Consider the following 18,887-nt stretch of genomic DNA (forward strand, 5'->3'; position numbering starts at 1 on the left):
GCTAAACAAAACTGGTAACAAAGTCTAACTTTGAAATTCTTGCTTCAGCTGAGTAACATGACCCCACTTAAAAGGAGTCTTCTGTTACTGTTTGGGAAGTAAGGGTAAATTAGAAGAGATTTTAAAGTTTTGCTACTACTCAATACTTGAAATTTTGTGCTTGTGGTACTGAGAATGTTTATGACACCAGTAGTGTTCCTCTTGTTAACACAAGGAGATTAAGAGCAGTAAGTTCCCCAGTGAAAGTTCAAGCTAGTATGAAGAAAGGAAATAGTTAGCTAACTCTAACCCTTAAACCATCTACAAGGAGTATGTGGTAATCAGATCAAGCAAAACACTTCAAATATAAGCTGAGCAATACATTTTGACCACGTGACATAAGTCATGAGACTTCTCTCTTTCTTGTCATCTCAGGCAAGCCTAACAGTTACTTTAGACCTCTCTCACATACAATCTCACAAAAACATGTATAAATGTGTCCAACTTACGTCCACAAAATAACCAAGTAGTTGCTGGCACCATTTTAATGCACTTTCAAACTTTCAAACACACATTTTTCCACCTAATTCCAAATGAAGAATAACAGTACACAGTTACACAAAACCAGCACTAGTCCTGAACTGGAGATCAGCAGCCAAATTTTCACAGGAAAAGATCCTCCAGAGTGGGTTGATAACCACATAACAAAGCACAAAACAGCTAAATCCTCTCATCAACTGTACCTGATTATTTTTAGGGGTGGAAGGAGGGAAAATCTGTTTAGAATGCCACATCCATGTACACTTGAGACTGAGCTCTCATCACCCACCTAGTCTCAATGAGGTAAGCAGTGTATGTTTCTTGTATGTTCATGGCATTCCTCCCAGTCCGTTTTTCAGCTTCTGAAACCGTGATTTCCATTTTCTTTGCCAAACAGTCTTCCATCTTTTGAGAAGAGGAAAATAAAGATTCATGTAACATTAACCACACAAGGCAAAGGCTACTAACCTTGCCTCCCCTTCTCCTACACCACATTTGTTCAAATAAGACGAGCCTCTGTGGAATAAAGGCTTTGACAGGGCTTTGCTTTATACCTACGTTCTGTATCACATTTGCAAGTGATGGAAACCTCCTTTAGGGAGAAAACAGAAAAGTCAACAAACTGACAACTTCGGGTACCAAAAACCACCCTGAGCCAGGAGGATACAGAAACGAGAAATATTTTTTCTTTACAGGTAACAAAGTAACCCTTTTTTTTTACGCTAACCCCAGTATTTTCTATCCAAACACTTCCCAGCTACCAGTGAATTCCTCTTCAGGACACTCGGGACACATGTAGCCACCTCTCCCCTTTCAAAGGAAATAGAATATATCCGGACCAAGATGTTTTTCTTTTAATCTCTCAGAGGAAGATCGTTATCTTTTACACACTGGCCGCCAGAAATCAGTAAGGACCACACGCCCACCATGGAAAGGCAGAGCTGCACTGAGCAGGGAGGGGGAGTCACTTGTGAAATTACGGGGGGAGGGGGAGACAAAAACATAACTGATAATAATAAACAATAATCTGACATTAGGGACGAGGGCAGAGGGTGCATAAAGCTCTCTCACAGCGGCCAGGACGGGGCTGCGAAGAGAACCCCGCAGCTCAGAGGGTCATGCTGCACAGCTCTGCCCCGCGCTCCGCCGAGCAGGGCTCGGCCCCAGGCAGCGAAGGAAGGGCTGGACCCACCTGTAGCCCCTTCCTGCCGCGGGGTGGCCCGGCCCCTCGAGCCCCGCCACCCTCCCCGCCCGGCGCGGGCAGCGCGCTCAGGAAAGCCCGGTGCTCGCCCGGCGGAGCAGGCCGAGAGCGCGGGGAGGGGGACGCTGCCCCTCCGCCACCGCCCTCCGCACCCTCACCGCGGCCAAGGGCTGCTCCGGGCCCGGCAGGGCGCCCTCGTCTTCCTCCTCTTCTTCTTCTTCCTCCTCTTCCTCCTCCTCTTCCTCCTCCTCCGGGCGGCTGCCGCTCGGCTCGGGCTCGGTGCTCTCCATGGGGCTCGGGGGCTCGGCCGCGGCGCTGCGCGCAGGCGCTGAGCCGGGCTCCGGCCGAGCCATGGCCGCTCCCGGAGCCGGGCCGGGCCGGGGTGTGTCTGCGGGCTGCGGGCGGGGGCGAGCCCGGCGGGCACGGCCCTCACCGCCCTCGCCGCCGCCCGTGCCCGTGTACAGGCTCGATCCGGGGGCGCTGAGGGCGTCCTGCCCGCCCTGGTGCCCAGAAGGGGCTCCTTCGTGCCCCGGTGCACAGGCACCCCTCGCTGGGACCGTGCTCCGCTCGCCCACAGGCAGCCTTGAGCCTCCTGTCCCTGGCCGGGACAAAGCTTCCTTCAACCGCAGTCTTACAGCTGTAAATGTTTATTTCTAAAATTTGCTTGTGTCGTTGTTCCCCTTTTAGTCCTCAGGTCACTGAAGAGTTTCTCATGCCATGCTTCACACACCTTTCCTGTTTGTTTTTTCGTTGGTTGGTTAGTTGGTTGGTTGGTTGGTTGGGGCTTTTTGATCCCCTGTTCTATTACAGCAAGTAACACACCTTAAACAAAAATTAAATTCCATACTAATGGGAAATATTTCAGATATTTTCTCATCTTTCATCTATAGCAAGATTCGTCATTTTCTTTTACTCAGTCTCTTTCAGCAGCCATTAACTTTCCCACAGGATGTTTGTTAGCATTAGGCAGGTTGTTTTTTTAAAGCCCACCAGTCTGTTATTTCCCTACTCACGCCTTTGGTAGGAGTGAAGGGCTCGGTCGTGCTGTGTTCCTTTTGCCTCACCCTCCTGGCTGCCAGCCTTTTCCATCAGCTCCTTTCCAACAGTGCTGGACGTGCAGAGATGCTTTCTGCTGCCCACCATCTCTGCTGAGGAACACCCAAGGATGGCCCATCCTGCCACACTTCCTCAGGAGGGATTGGAGTAGGTAAAACCTGCCAAGTTCAGCTCTGGGGAAGCCCCAGCCATCCCATCTCTTCTCATGGAGCAGGAAACCCCCCGCTGTGCATTTCTGTAATTCCCTGGTATATACCATCGCTATTGGGTCTCACTATTGGGTTTATTACCTCATGATCTCTGGTGACTGCACAGTCCCCGTGGGACTGGCAAACTGGATGAAGGAGTTGTTCCTATTTATTCCTCATTCTCCAAATACCATTTTGGACACTCAGGAACAGTGTCATTGTTCCCTGGTTTACATATCACATCAGCCTCTGAGATTTCCCATTCTTGCACCAGATTCATGTCCTTTGATTCAGGCACTACATTCTTTATTATTCTTATGTAGCTTTTTTTTTCTTTTTCTACTCTTTTCAAACCCAGGTTAAAGGCCACTTTGGGGGATTACAGAGTTGATATTATGGGTTTCTTTGCTTTTTTCTGCTTTGTGTAGGAAATGGGGTTTTTGTAGTGTTGACCAGAGATGAATTTGCATACATTTTTCATCCAAAAATTAATCTTTTTCTTTCAACAACAATTAAAATAAATCTCAAAATCCCCTTTGAAGACCCCATGAATTAATATTTGGCGTCTGGTTTCTATTCTGTTGTCTTCAATGTTTATGCAACTTTTTCCTCAGATTTTTTGAACTGATACCTCAATCTATCCTTTCCCACCCCTCCACCACCATAGCTGGATGGAGTTTCCCAAGCTTTTCCACAGAAGGCTTTCCTAAAACAAAAGTTTTTACAAGTGTGTGAACTGTGATTTGTCCTCTGAATAGGACTGATTTAAGATTTGTTTTCTAAACCCAAGGTCCAGTTCAGATGTAAAAGCACGACTGCATGTTGTAAGACACAGTCTGTTTTTCATTAAGCTATGGTTTTCTTATGTTTATTCAAGATGTACATCAAGATACATACCTTGTATCAATTACACTTGCATTTGCAGCATGTGCATGCTTAAATTTTTCTGATCCCTATCAGTTATATAATGGAAATATTTATATGAAACTCATGCAGGATATCATACTTTGTACTAAATATTTTTATTATGGAAAAAAAATCATCAATAAAGTACAGTAATATATTGTAGGTCTTGCATTTCAAAAACTATTTTCACCTTTGAATTTTATTCATACACTAAAAGATGTGGAGAAGAGTTAAAACATTACATAAATAGGATGAGGGTAGTGATAGAAGTGCCTAAATCAAGATGACTGGGAGCCTGGGCAGCCCTCGCGTACATTACAACCTGGAGAGTTCAGAGGAGAGCGAGATGTCTCTAAAAAAACCAATGTGCAATGGAGAGATCTTCCAGAAACACCAAAGTCCTCTTCCTGAGCCACATTTCCCTACCTCAGCCTGCAAAGTGGGATAACAGTATTTTCTCACAGCACAGTGCTGCTCTCAAGAGAACTTCCAGGACTTGTGCTACTTTGGTCAAAATAAGCTCTAGTGCTTCCCCCCTGACTGGGCGCAACCACTCGTGCACCCAGCGTCCCCCTGCATCCCCTCTTGTCAGGATGTGAATCCAACTCCTGCAAGTCAATCTAACCAGGACACTCTCCCGCTGTTCAGCATCTTCACTAGGCAGCAGGTCCCTTGTTCATCAACTAAAAGAAGGCAAACTCTACTCAACTTCCTACCTACAAGTCCCTTCTGAAGCTGCCCTGACCCCCATCACAGTCTCTGGAAAACAGGGAACTCCATCTTTTCTATTCTGTAAATCTATTTGTTTTAATCCTACTGTTATACTGGATAATCTGCTTTTTGATGGAAGAAAGCTATATTACCTTATAAACTGGTTTCCTGGTGTTTTTTGTTTTATGTGTTATTGGATTTTTCGACAGCCTGTGTTGCTCTAGCAAATAACACCTCAGAAAAAAGCCATATTAATGAGAAATATTTCAGATATTTTCCCCTTTGTCACAACATTATTTATCAGTATCTTCATTTTGAGTTCCTCATCTTTCAACTTAGAAGTAATTAGATTTAAAAGATAATAAAACTACTAACAACAACCATCATGCTCCTGAGAACCAGAATGAAAACACCTAAAGCAGAGGCTCTGCTTTGCATCTATCCTGCAACACCCTCAGCCTTTCAGTAACCTCAGGAAGAGAGAGCAAACCAGCCAATATTCCTGCTGACTGCGCATCCTGTGCAGGAACTGGCTGTGCCAGTGTTCCAAAGCAGGGAGGTTCAGGACAGAATGGATTCATGGAGCAACACTCTGGAGCTGAGAACCCACCATCCACCACACATATTTTAGCTGATAATTTTTAGGGTGCCTCTAGCCCACTCCCAGGGACTGGCCACTCTTCACAACTTCCAGTTTAGCTGCTATTGAAAAAAAACCCTATGTGTGCCTGCCTTAGGACTGCCTTGTAACACAAGCCAAAGCAGCAAGGCCAGGAGTTTCTCTTCAAAAGCACATTCCTGATCCGTGGTTCAGGCTCCTGGATCCTATCATAGTTTCACTACCAGTAATAATAATACAAAGATCATGAGTCAGGCTGTCAAACTGCTCCTATTTCCCTCTACACAGTAATTCCTCCAGAACTGAAGGTTTTGCTCTCCAGAGGCACCCGGCAGCCCAAGTGATGCCAGGCTGTGCTGTTGGTCTTCAAAGGCTGATCCCCACTGAAGAGCCTGGCATCTGTCTGTGTGTGATGTCCTTGGGGTGTGATGGATGCAGCAGAAAACACTGATTGCTTAAGATCCCTAAGAAAATACACAAGAGGAATTAATGTCAAGGAACTGTCAGTAAAAGGCACAAGTAGCTGCTTCAGCATGGCAGAGTGCAGGCAGAAAAGTAGGTGAGTTCAGGCTCCTCATTGATGTATTTCCATCATCTAAATATCTGAGTGAAATGAGTACTAAGGTGTAGGAAAATCAGCATTTTGTTAATTTTCCAGAGAAAGAGTGGAAAAGAGATATGGGTCACTCTTGGGGTGGGGAAAATCATTCAATTTCACTCAGTCTAAAATTGGTGGCAGTGGTTTCCATCCCCTTCAGCAACAGCATATCTCAGTACACAAATAAAAACAAGAAAACCAAAACTAGCCCACATTTTAGAAAGAACATGTACAAACACATCAACAGTATGAATGAAAATGTATTGAGAGTGGCTTCAAAAGCAGCTCAAAGTAAGCCATGAGAAAACTTCAAAGGAAGAAAGCCAGATGATGTGTGACAGAATTGAAGCGGAAAAAAAAACCAAGCCACCTCAATAACATTGTAAGTGGTAGAGACCTGTAAATGGGTAGACCTCTGCTTAATATTGGTGCAGCTTGGAAGCAGTCAAGGAAGATGTTACATACAGTCTGTGAGAAGTTAGAACTTAGGCCAGTGCATCTGGAGTATTCAAAGCCTCCAATGAAAGTCAGACATCACTAAGAAAATGCAATTATCCTGTGTGGCTACCAAAACGAGCATTAGCTGAGAGGCTGGAGCACAGGGATGTGAGCAGGGCTAAGGAGAAGGGGAGAAGGACAAGGCCACCTGTGCCCAAAGGTGGAATGGCTGTGTCCCTCAGGATGCAGTGCTGGCTTTGATTGATTCCTTGTGCAACTGGATCATCAAAGGTTACCACACCACTGCTGGGACAAGCTGTAGCAAGGGAATGGGAAATGTCAAAGGCCATCATGGTGTTTTTCCTTAGGTGGTAGCAGGGACCACAAGCCATAGCAACTCATCCAAGATCCCAAACATCAAAATCCTGTGAAACTGAGACAGTGCAAGGTAATGAGAACTTTTCCCAGGGACTGATGTGCACCCTCAGTGCCACCAGGCAAAGACATTTAAATTTAGTCGACACTCCCAGGACTGGGGCCAGTGTCCTTGTGAATGCAGGGTGGAGACAGAGGCTGGATTGGATCCACGCTGCAAGGTGCACATCTTTCTCAGGGAGCCACTGCTGATGGCACAGTGAAACCAAGGTCATGCTTATAAAATGCAGAAGTGATGACATTTCTGGGGTCAAATTAACTGCCTGGACAAGTTGGGGGTAGTACAATATGAGCACACAACATAAAAACCAATACATACTGTGGATTTGTGCTCATTAGTAGAAGTTAAGTCTTGTTCCTTGATGTCTTTTAATACTTCAAAGTATAGAACATGTTCTGTTAACAACAAAGACACCCACAGACCTCTTCTGAAGCCCAAAATCACTGTTGATATAAACAGATTAAAAAGAGCAATGCAGATGCAAGGGATATCAGTCCAGTAGTGCAATGTGCAGGCAATCAAGAGGGCCAGAAGGATATATCCTGATTGCACAAGTAAACCTAACATCTTTTGTTGTAATCGGTCATTTTAAACCCTGCTAGGATCTCTGGGCCCTGAAAAGCATGAAGGAGGTCCAGAGGAGCTCAGGAGCATTGGCCCTTTCATTAGCACTGTCTGGGGCATGGTTACATGCTCCCTTCTTTCTCTCCCTTCACATTTCCTGCCACAAGAAAGTGACTTTCACCCCTGGCAATAATAACAGGTTTGAGTCCCTTGGTCTGGCGCATGTCCACCCTGAGGTTACCCTGTGCAGGGGTATTTTGTGCCCACGTTGGCAGCTTCAAATCTATTGCTTGATTGCCGAGCCTTGCCTCCCACAGTGGGAGCCCAGGCTGTTTGAAACCCTCTTTTAAACATATGCTATATTGTTTCAGGTGTCCAAAGTTTTATTTTACTTCTCTAGTAAATATCTTCCAGCTCCTAAATGAGAACTTTGGGAAATCTGCTCCCACAATGCAACTTAAAAATCACCCTGCAGAGACCCTACGTTCCTCAGCTTAAATCCAGCCTTCAGTGTGTCTTGAGTTATGAGGCTGTCCAGACCACTAATAGAGGAGCAGGGGAATTTACACCAAAAGGAATAAACAAGCCAACAATAAAAATAGCCATTTATCTCTTCTTCCTCCCCAGTGTCTTACTCAAAAGGTCACTGTGTTCTTTCACAGAAGCAAAGCTCTGTAATGTGAATTTAGGCACTTTAGGCTAAACCCCAGAGTACTCACTTTCCCCCAAGTAACTTTGGTGGATTTTTAGCTCTTTTTTTTTTTTTTCCTTGGATAAGGTCTAAGAAATAACCAGGTTCTCCAGAACAGAGCAGATAGTCAGGCCAGTGGAGCTTGTGCTGAGGGGCTCCCCTGTTGATCTGGGGTGACTCATGGCATAGTGCCAGCCTCTCTTCCCTCCTCTTCTTCAGACAAAGTTTGCCTGCAATAGCCTCAGCTCAGTGGACTAAAAGCGCAGGTTGCAGGAGGGTACACCCAGCTCCCTGCAATCTCACACAAGGGCGGAACAGACAGGCAGGTTTCCCCTGCACAGAAAGCAGCTGGCAACGCCCAGTGGCCAGTTTAGGAAAGAAAACCTCTGCCCATGTCATCATGGCAGCTTGCTTTGCCAAGCAGAAGGTCTAACACCATCTAAAAATATGTCTAACTGTTTAGGAAGAGCAGGACACGCATTGCTCCCCAAAAATTTTCTCTTGCAAAGCTTCCTGTAGATATCCAACTGCCTTGTAAAGATGCCATTGCATGGGACAGCTTCTGCCTTTGCTTTCATTTCAGTGAGATCTGGCCCCAAGTCTCTCCCTAAGATTATTTTGCAGACAGGACAAAGCATTTTATAGGGTTCAGTTTGGCTCAGAAGTTGTTTGGGATTGCCTGGAATTTTGGAAAATGCAGATCCTGCAGCTCAGGGTCTCTGGCTGCAGTGATATTGTGCAGGCATCCTGCTGCCTTCCCAGGTTCTGCTGCTAGAAAAAATAATACCCCATGCTTCTCCTGCACTTCCAAATCCTACAGCATGTTTTGTCAATGTCCACCATTGTTTAAAGCCCTCTGGACTCCTGCTGGGGACATTATTTCTCTCCAAGTTTCATAGGCAGCAGGGGTTTCTTCCTGGTTTTAAAGGGGGCTCCCATGGATCATGAATAACCTGTGATGTTGCTAACACAAGCCTTACCCAGTTGTCCTGTAACACACACAAGAGTTCACATCTGAAAATCCAACTGGCTGAGAAATCCATGGGCATTTTGAAATGTTCTGAATCTGAGAGAGGAGGCTTGGCAGGTCACCCTAAGAGACCACCGTGCACAAAGCAGTTCCAGTATGAACAGTTCCAGTATGTTTGTTGGAAAATGACATATTTCTGAAAGTTTGCTGAAAGTTTGCTCATTCTTAGTCCTCAGAGGCTGTGTTTGATCTGTGTAGCTTGCACCAGGGACATGCAGGGATTTCCCCATGGTCAGGCTGAGCTGACCTGCATCTGGGCACCCTGGAGCAAGTCAGAGCAGACCAAGAACCCTTGGCAGAGGCATGTGTGTGTCACCATGGCACAGGAGATGCACTTTGTGCATCTGAGATGCACTCTGTGTATCACAGCTGTGCCTGAACCACATCTAACATCTCCTCTTCTTCCTTTTTAAACCCAGAAGATGGGAAAAGAGACACCATTACTTAACACCCTAACAGAATAATTTAAATAAATAGTTTACAAAACAACTGGGCGCAAATCATCAGCAAGATGGATACAAAGAAAGGGCCTTCAAGTCCAATGGAGGAAAATATTCACCATAATGAATACACACACAATAGGTACACTACATATGCACCTCAAACTGATTAATGAATCAAAAAATAATTGTAAAATGAATAAATAAAAAGCTGGAGATTCACTGAATTAGAATACAGTGTATGCATTAGAATTAATCAATGTATTTTCAGTAACTATAAGATATTATTTTTTTGGCTAAAAAGCCTTAATAACAGCATCTCTCTTTGCCACACTCAAATACATTGATCTGAAGGATTGGGGTAGATCACAGGGTGAGAGTTTGAGGATTTTACTCTTCCTTTTGCCACTGATCGATTGTGTAAACAACTAATGTAAGTCAGAATTCTGCTACATTTCACAGTTTCCCTTTTGTAAGTGGGATAATATTTCTTACTGGTTTTTACTGAGCAGTTGGAGATCTTGGGGAGAAAGCAGATATTTAAATGCCCTATGTTATTATTTTAGGCCCTGATTCAGGAAAACATATACGTTTAAATCCTGCTGCTTTAATGGGTTGCAAGCACCTATTTTAGGCTAAGCTCACATTGATGTGGTCTTTCTGAAAAAGCTGCCCTAAAACTTTTAATTATCCCTATTATAAATATAGCCCGTTGAAGCTTATTTAAAAGATAATTTCTAAAATACAGGAGGAAAGTAGTGAATTGATGGCAGCTCAGCATATTGAGGCATTACCTTTCGTGCTTTGCTCGGATGAAAGACTCGTGCAGGAGTACCCATGCCTTTCTGATTAGATGCATGCAGCAGGCTTTAGGAACCCTTCAAAGATCCTTGGTACGGAGCCAGGAGCAGCTCTGCATTGACATCGGGGGAGCAAAAAAAAAAATCAAACTCCTTTTCTCAGAGCCCGGCTCCTTCCCCCAGCCCCCCCCGCTCATATTTGTATATATTCCGAGAGGAGAGCCGGGCTCAGCTTGTTCATAAACTGCAGTTCCTGGGCGGACCCCACGCACAGCTGGGCTCAGCGCTGGATCCGCCTTCCCGAGCCGCAGCCTCGCAGAGAGGGGCTGGGGCTGGCAGCCGGAGCCTCGCACGGACCGCTGCCCCGAGGAGGATGAGCCGGTCACCGCCGTGAGCCTGGCTGCTGCTGGCCAGGGCTGTCCAGAAATGGGGCACTGGAGGAGACCCGGTCTGCTTCCCCTGCTGCTGCTCTCCTTGTGTGAGTAGAAAAGTCTTTCTGGTCAGGCAATGTTTTAAGCAACGTACTCAGAGAGGTCATTTATTTTTCCTTCCTCCAGCAAAACAGCTAATCTTTGATTTCTCCCCTGACAGCAATTAGCCAGAGGATTGGAAATAGCAGAGAGTTTAGCTGAATACTCTGCTACAACTGTGTATTTCTCCTATGGCGAGGGGCGAGCGGTTGCCTGGTGGAAAGTGCTGTGTGCTGGCTTGGAGCAGCTCGCAGATGTCAGTGTTTACAGTGCAAAAATATATATAGGTCAGCATTACTTGTTGGAAGTTTTTATTTTATTGAGGGAGATGAAAAGCAACTGAAGTGCACGATCGCTGAACGATCTGGCTCCGACAGCGTCCAGATGTGGTGAAGTTTGCAGCTTAGAACTTTTATCAGCCCTGGTTTATGTGCAGAATTAATCGAACTATTAAAGGAGGAAAGAAGTGGGAGAGGGGGAGGAGAAGTGTCTTTGCAACAACATCTGGTTATTCGGCAAACCTTTCCAGCACTTACGTAAAGATCTCTTTGTAACAAGTGCCCTGTTTCAGTTTTGATAGCACTTCTTCAGTACTGTAGATAAAATTCTCCAGCAGCACTTGAAAATGTGCCCATCCGAGGTTTAACTTTTTCTTGTTTATATCTTGATGATTGTTTCATAACAGGGAATGGATTTGTATATAAGTGAGTGTTACATACACATCTCCTAAGTATGTGTGTGTGTGTCTTTCTGTATATACAGAGTCTGTGTATGTGTACACAGGCATATATCCCTACAAAGCTTATATTTATATATTTGCATGGACACTACTTTAAAAAGTGAACTCTTACAAACACAGACCTGTTGCCCTTGATGTAGAAATTCCAATGCAACCAAAATCACTTTTTGGTCAAAGTGATGAAGGAGGAGGATTATAATTCCAGTATTTTTGCATCCAAATGAAATCACTGGGGGCAGGGATCTGTATCTGTGTTCACTTTACATGCATCCCCCTATCTACAAGACCAGGGAATAAAAGAATTATTGGTCAGTAATTTGTGTATAGGCAAACAAAACCATGGGTGCAACTGTTGAAGCAGAGAGAACCAGATGGGGACATTTAGGACATAGTATCTGATTGATTTTTCAAAGTTATGGAGATCTATAGTATTAATTTTTGTAGATAATACCCCAAAGTGTGGTTTGAAATGTAGGATGCTATACTGATAACATCCTGCTAACTTAATCACATTTGGAGCAGGAGTTACTACAAGTTATTATTTAAAGCACAGTCTTAGGTTGTTTTTGGTAAGAAAGAAGACCACTAACTATACTTCAGAAGTACCTAATTTTGGAGTCATTTAACTTATGGTTTCCTTTTTCTAAAAGGCAAGGTTTTAATCTGAAAGAAGCCAAACCAAAACATATCACCATTACTAAGTTCATCGGAAAGGTTATATGAGTGATATGATGACAAAATTTGCGTCTGCACAGGGTAAAAAAAATAAGCCAAGGCTTGTTATCTGTGATTCAGCTCACCAGTGATAGATGTTTTCTGGGACTACATCCACTTCCTCTGCATTTAGTGTTAGATTGACCCTACAGTCATTCTGAGAGAGTAAAAGTACCCAAGGAGGCCACTTCACATTGACATTAAAAGAGAAGGGAAGAGCTAGGTCCTCAAATTCCCCAGATTGACAGAACATGCACAATCAGCTGTTCTTCAAGCAATAAATCATACCACTCATCAAGCCTCTCTTTGAAGAGTGACAGCTCTGGCTTGGTGGCAGCAGCAAAGTTGATCCTCTTAGCACAGAGATTTAAGACTTGCCATAGAGAACATGGCCCAGAACACTGAAATTCAGCTACTGGATTTCCTTAATTCTCCATGGCCAGCCCTACCAAGGCTTCAAAATATCCACCCTTAATGGATATCTCTGGATATTCACCCTGGATATCCACCCTTAAACTTCTCCTCAATGGCAGTGCCTGCTGGAGGGCAGCAATTTTACATGGCTTTCTCAGCAGGAGATGAAGACGGGAGCTGTAGTTTTACCACTGCAAACACAAACCCTCACAGAGGTGGGCAGAAAATCCTTCCAGAACAGAGAGCTGGACTTAACTGCACAAAAAAAATATGAGGATCATTCAGAATGGAAAACTGTCATAGAGGGGGTGGAGCTGGAGGCTTTCAGTGTCTTTAGGTTGGCCAGGAGAGAGCTGGGAGGTGAGCTGGTCATCTACAGCCAGGTCCTGGGAAAACCTTTTCTGACAGAGGGCTTCCTCTTCTGTGGAACAGAGATAAAACAAGATGTGCACACTGGAAGATAAAATGGGGCACAACACAGCAAAGTTGTTCCAGCAGATAGTTATAGTGGTGGATATTTGTTGCTCAAAGCCTTCAAGACTGCAAGACTACCACCTTGGAAGTCCATAAGCTATACAGAAACTACAGGTTTGATATCAGGATTACTGTATTTTGCACATGGAAACACTCTGCCCTCAGAAGTAGGAACTGGGAGTTTTCCTGCCCTGTTTTCTATGAATATTGGGAAATTATCCCCTGTGCTCCATCTGTCAGGAACAGGGCTCACATCCAAACAGGCAAGGGGCTGAGCTCAGTCTCATCTCACAGAGGGGACAGCAGAGCATCACAACCTCTAACCCGTGGAGACTGCCTCAAGAACATGGGCTAAGTGTCACTGGTGTGACAGCAGCTCTCAGGGCTGTAAGAGCCCCAGGAGCCTGGCAGAGCCTTTGTGCATCCAGCCTCCAGAAGAGGATGTGAAACTCCAAATCTGCCAAGGCACATAGCACTTACCAAGGGAGAGCAAACTGTACTCCTTGGGCTGTGATGAGGTTCCAAAGAAAGAGAAAGAAGATTTTTGAAATGAGGTGAGGTTGCAGGTCTGCCACCCCAAGTCCAGAGCTCCCAGTTCCTGGGGTTTGAGTGTGCTTCCCCATAACTAGGTCTCCTGTTAAAAATGTTGGTCCACTGAAATACCCTTTTTTTTGCCAAGTCTCCTGGGCTTCTTTTGCCATGGTTGATGGCTCTACAGAGAGTGCATTTGAGGGTAATCTCCTGATAGATGGTGGCTTTCTGAAGCCGCATTCTCTTTCCTGCTTGCAAAAACTGTTCCCCCAGTGAGCCTCTTCAGCTAAATATATAGAGCATATAGAATTCATAAATCAGGACAGGGAGCTCCAGGGCTGTCAGAAAAGCATCTCTGGCTTTTGATCTGCCCAAGAAATCTCTGACCTATCCCAGGCTCCTCAGGCAGCTTGTTCAAGAAGTTGGCCTCTTATTTCTGAGGTCACCAGAGCTAAAGCCAGAGGTTGTAGTGCCACCAAAATGCCAGCCCACTCCTCAGGCAGGAGCTCTGTTGGGATTGCAGCCCAACACCAATGCATGCAAAATTTAGCAACACTGGGTCAAACAGTGAGAGGATGAGGGAAGGAAAAAGACAAATGAAGAGTCACCCTCCATTTCACAGGCATTTACAGAAAGGAGCTGTGCAGGTCCAAGGGCAAGCCAGAGCAGCAGAGCAAACCTCTCCTCCCAGGCTAAGCAGCACTGCCCACCCCAGGACACAGGGCTGCAGGGCTGGTTGTGACAATCCATGTCATATTGATTTAATACAGCCAAAATTACCACCCTCAGAAAGCTCTGAGGGCTACCAGAGCCCCACATTGGCTCGGTGTAGGGAGCTGGATTGGGAGCAGGCACAGGATCCCACTGCCTGAAGGAGAAACTTGTGCATCCTACCATGAGGCTAAATAAAAACAAAGCTGCAGCAAATTCTCCAGTTAGGAAATAAAAATGGAAGACACAAGAAAAACCCTGACAATGCAGAACTGGAGTGCACTGCAATGTTGCAAGTGCTATGAGACTCAGCAAGGAAAGTGATGGCTTATTTTCAATTCACCTTTACACACCTCCAAATCTGATGCTACGGTTTCAGTCCTTGGTGTGAATTAGATTAACTGAAGGTCAAGAAGAGTGGCAGTGTACAGCTATGTGAGATGAATGAAAACTGGTATTTCCTCTCCCCTTGCACCTCCAGCTTTGCTCAGACTTGAGACAGGCTGGTCATTGGTATAGTTGACCATCACTAAAGCTTCACTTTGCATTTTGATAGGGGCCTTTGAGGAAAGAAATACTTTCTGAAACATTCAGTACAACTTGAAATTAAAACACACAATTTTCTAACCAAAAGATCCCAACAACCAACGCAAAACGGATGTTTCCTGGTATTTTACTGGTGTTATCACTGTTTAATGATGGCCCCAAAGACATTTTTGTGTACTAGCAGTAAATAAGTTCAGCCAGCTGCAATCATGATACTTGTTACTCCCATTAGAGGCAGAGTTCTGCACAGATGTATCCCACGTATTCACTGAATATTCAGAAAGTAAACACTGGCATTAAAAACAGGTGACTGGGGCCTTTTATTCTGAGAAAGAATTCCACTCTACTGCCTGTATGCACAGCTTTATATTGCTCTGTGATTTGCTCTGTCGAGTTTATTTCCTCAGGACATTGTTTTCCTCTCCCCTTAGTGATAACTCTTTGCAATAACATTTGCTTTCAGCCAGGCTCCACAGTGCTGCAACTTGCCATAAACTAATGAACTCTCCCATAGGCTGTCATGTTTTCAAGGAAGCGCAACATCTGATACTTTTATTAAAAAAAAACAGTCCCACCAAGGAGACAAAATCAGCAGCTCCCACACACTCTGCTCCTTTCACATCCCGAGTTCAGCGCCGTGTGCCAAGTGAAAGCCTTGCTCTGGAAGGGGCCTCCATGCAGAAGGGAGATAACACCACTGATGGCTGCCTGCCCTATCAAACCTACACTATGTCCGTGCTGGACCCCAACTGTGGGATAACATTTCCTTAGGGATCTTCAGTGGGAAGTGAAGGAGTGGCTGAAAGCTGTCTTGGCCCTGCTTGCATGCACATCCCTGAATTCAGAGCCAACTCGTGTGATTCTGCCTCTGGAAATTATGTGTAGCATCCATCAGAGTCGTATTTCTTCTTCTTCTGTTGGTTCATCTTTTTGTTACATCCCATGTAGGGTTGAAACTCTGCTGCCAGCTTCTGGTAACTGTCAAAATTTTAGGAGAAGTGGGAGAGCCTTCTTATCGTGCTATCCCCTCTGCAGCCCATGTTCCTACTAATTATAAGGCTCCAAGACTTAAACTTTCATGGAGCTGTTGCACTGCAGTGTTTTCCTTCCCATTGATAAGCCAGGAACAAACGACAGCTGATTTATAGTACAGCAAATTCATTGTGGCATGTGGGTCATTAATGTGACCACAGCCTGCCAGGCTGTGCTGGACACAGGGCTGTGGCCCATGTGGACTCCAGCAGCCCAAGAACATGCCTAAACCCAAGAGTTACCCTAGACCCTGCACATGGCTATCTGGATTCAAGATTTTTTGTTTTTTAAGGACGTTATCACCATTTGAGCTGAGTGATTTGAAGCACTCAGCCTGGGCATGGTGTATGTGGGGGGCTGGTGGGCAGTTCCAGCTGTAGTGGAGGGCTGAGGGATGTCCCAGCAGTGGCAGCTGCAGAGGGTCACTTTGCAGGTCCTGTGCTCCAGTTACACCTGTGCCTCTCTCGAAGTGGCCACAACTCTCAAAGTAGCTGAAGCAGCATCATATTGGATGCGTTTTGGTGGCAGGAAGACCTCTCACCTTCCCACACTGTGGATGGAGATGCCCCCTTTATCTCCATGTCAGTTACTCTCCAATGAACCCAAAACTCCAGTCTTTCTGGATAAGTAGGTGTCCAAAGAAAGCTTCCCCAGCAGCTTCCTCCTTGGCTGCAGACAGTGCTGGTGAGCTGTGAAGTTTCTGGAGGAAATTCCAGACTGCCTTCACTCAGCCTCCAAAGAGCTGCTGTCCTGCCCATGCAGCACTCAATGGCAAGTCCTCTAGCCATGCTTTGGAGCTGGAGAGTCCAGACCTCCAGGACCATCACACACCCCCGAATGCACACCCTGCACACCAAGCAGCACAGATGTGCCTGTGCCAGCCAAGGGAACCAGCACAGCCACGGCTGCCAGCAAACAGGGCTGGGTTATTGCCCTGCCTTGGGATCCAGGCAGACCAGAGCCCTAAAGCAATCACCTGAGCTGACACCCACTGATGTCTGATATTGCCCCACTATCCAAATAAATCTCTCCTAATCTCTTCAGTTCCTGCAACATCCTTAGGAAGATGTTCCCTCTGGGAACAACACACATCCTTGCATCTGGAAGGTTCAGAAATATCTGCAGGAGTTCCTGGCCACTAAGAGGGGCCTTTTCTTTAGATCAGTAATGGGATTTTGATACTGATCCATTCTCCCTTCAGCCATCCCAAACCAGAATGCTTAGCTGTATCCTGCATTGCCATAGTTCATTGTGCACCCCATCAAAAGATGATGTTGCCAATGTGGATCCAAACCGTGACCAGCAGGTGTGAAAATCCCGAGAAAAATTCCTTCACTTTTCCTGCAAAATCAGGAGGATAACTCAGGCCCCTTCCTGGAAATGTTTCTTGTGACTGCTGTGACTACTAGAGCTTCTGGTGCATTTACAATGAACACTGGTACAGACATTTCCTTTAAAAGATCCTTTGCTGCTTCCAGGTGGGTTGTTAAATAAACTGCTGTCCATGCAGAATGAATGCCTGTGTCCCCTTCGAGTGTTTGACTGAGCAGGTTGCCAGTCAATGCAGCTGGAACACGATGAGGAACATCTGTTTGATGTTGCTTGATAAAACTTCCTGCCTTGGAGACTCTAAACCCCAGCATCCAGCATGGAAGAAACTGAATCAGCTGCTGTCTTGCTGCGTAAAGCATTTTTTCCATGCTAGATCTATCCCAAAATTAGCCCCAACCAGTCCATGATAGCAAAGAGACCCTTCTTCTTGCAGTGGGAAGTGACACACAGACCCGTAAGCTCAAGCAGTTGAATGAATCATCCTTCTTCCAATAGACCCCGGGTACAAGCATCCACAGAAATAAGACCAATGGATCCCCTGGGATCTCAGTTCCTGCCATGTCTTTAATATGCCAAAAGGCACTCAGTGGGAGAAAATGCAGACATTCCCACCAAAGGCAGAAGATATTAGCTTGGGGGTGAGGTCTCAGCAAATATTTATTGTGGTTTTGTATATGTGCCCTGTGCTCACCTGTTTGTAGAACATCACCATCACATCTGTGCCTTCCTTTCACCCTTGCCAGGGCTATCAGCTCTGTAACAGGCTGTGGCTTGGGAGGCAGCTCTTGGGCAGAAGCACTGTTCAGCATATTGAGATTGTGGCATGTCTAAGGAGGTACCCAGAGGCAGGCTATTGAGTTGAAAAGACAAGGCACTCCTGCAAAGTGATGAGATTGTGGAGCAGGAGATGGGGAACAGAGAACATTCCCTGCTTTGTCATTTCTTCCATGCTGGAAGAGCGGCTCTGCCTCCTGAACCTCATCTCCCTGGAGCTGTGCTGCAGCTCTGCCCAGGGGCTGGGATTGTGGGAACCTTCTCCTTCCCCTGCAAGGGGAATCTCTTGAGAGGCATTGCACAGATACACAAGCTCCTGTTACTTCTATGTGCAAAGAAAAAGCACTTCAGGTTCTGTCAACAGGACTCTCAGTTCCATTCCTGCAAAAAATTCCTTTCCAGCCCTGGTCCCCCTGCCCTCATGCCATAGCTCTCTTCTGCTTTAAAAAATGGAAAATACTCAATTTCAATTCAACCCTACTGGGCAGTTTTGGTAAGTTAGAACACAAGCTCCTTAAAAGATATTTTTCACAGGTGAAGAAGGGCATGAAAGAGAAGAACACACCATCTATTTATGTGCTAAACGTGGGACACTTCAGGAGAAGGCAGAAGGTTTTTAGCATCTGTAACCCAAGCTAGCCTCAAGTTCCCTCTGCCAGAACAAATTAGTTAATTACTGTTAGAGCTGGCTTAAACGAGGGCAAAATTCTACTCTATGTAATGATTTCAGCAGACATAAAGAGCTGGCAGTGTTGGAACAAGCTGATGACAGCACATGGATGGAGAGTTCACAGAACACCTCTGCCCCAGCAGCTTGTGACACAGTCCCTTGCAAGCCCTTTTTCTCCTTGGGAATCAAAGTCATACAAATGCAAAAAATGCAAACTGGTCAATCATAAAAGTCCAACCAGAGATGAAGAGCAGCAGCTCCAGTCCAATGTCACTTTGTGGGC

The 18,887-nt window shown here is 45.5% G+C and overlaps 2 protein-coding genes across 4 annotated transcripts in view; one reads left to right on the forward strand and one right to left on the reverse strand.

Moving 5' to 3' along the window:
- The window catches only part of SNX4 (sorting nexin 4), a 32,697-nt gene extending 30,624 nt beyond the window's left edge, over nucleotides 1-2,073 (reverse strand). Inside the window, exons 1-2 of one of the 3 annotated variants that reach the window (XM_058809295.1) lie at nucleotides 1,879-2,073; nucleotides 809-924 (exon numbers count right to left, since the gene is read on the reverse strand). In XM_058809295.1, coding sequence (XP_058665278.1) covers nucleotides 809-924; nucleotides 1,879-2,073 — 311 coding nt within the window. Of the gene's footprint in view, nucleotides 1-808; nucleotides 925-1,711; nucleotides 1,856-1,878 lie in introns of those variants that run through there. The other 2 variants (XM_058809296.1, XM_058809297.1) reach the window with 2 other exon arrangements.
- Nucleotides 2,074-10,548: 8,475 nt separating this feature from the next.
- LOC131560739 (TGF-beta receptor type-2-like) overlaps nucleotides 10,549-18,887 on the forward strand; it is a 30,058-nt gene continuing 21,719 nt past the window's right edge. Inside the window, exon 1 of the mRNA XM_058809670.1 lies at nucleotides 10,549-10,675. Coding sequence (XP_058665653.1) covers nucleotides 10,624-10,675 — 52 coding nt within the window. The 5' untranslated portion in view covers nucleotides 10,549-10,623. The remainder of the gene's footprint in view (nucleotides 10,676-18,887) is intronic.

Source organism: Ammospiza caudacuta, chromosome 8 (genome assembly GCF_027887145.1).
Source record: "Ammospiza caudacuta isolate bAmmCau1 chromosome 8, bAmmCau1.pri, whole genome shotgun sequence".
Classification (NCBI taxonomy): Eukaryota; Metazoa; Chordata; class Aves; order Passeriformes; family Passerellidae; genus Ammospiza; species Ammospiza caudacuta.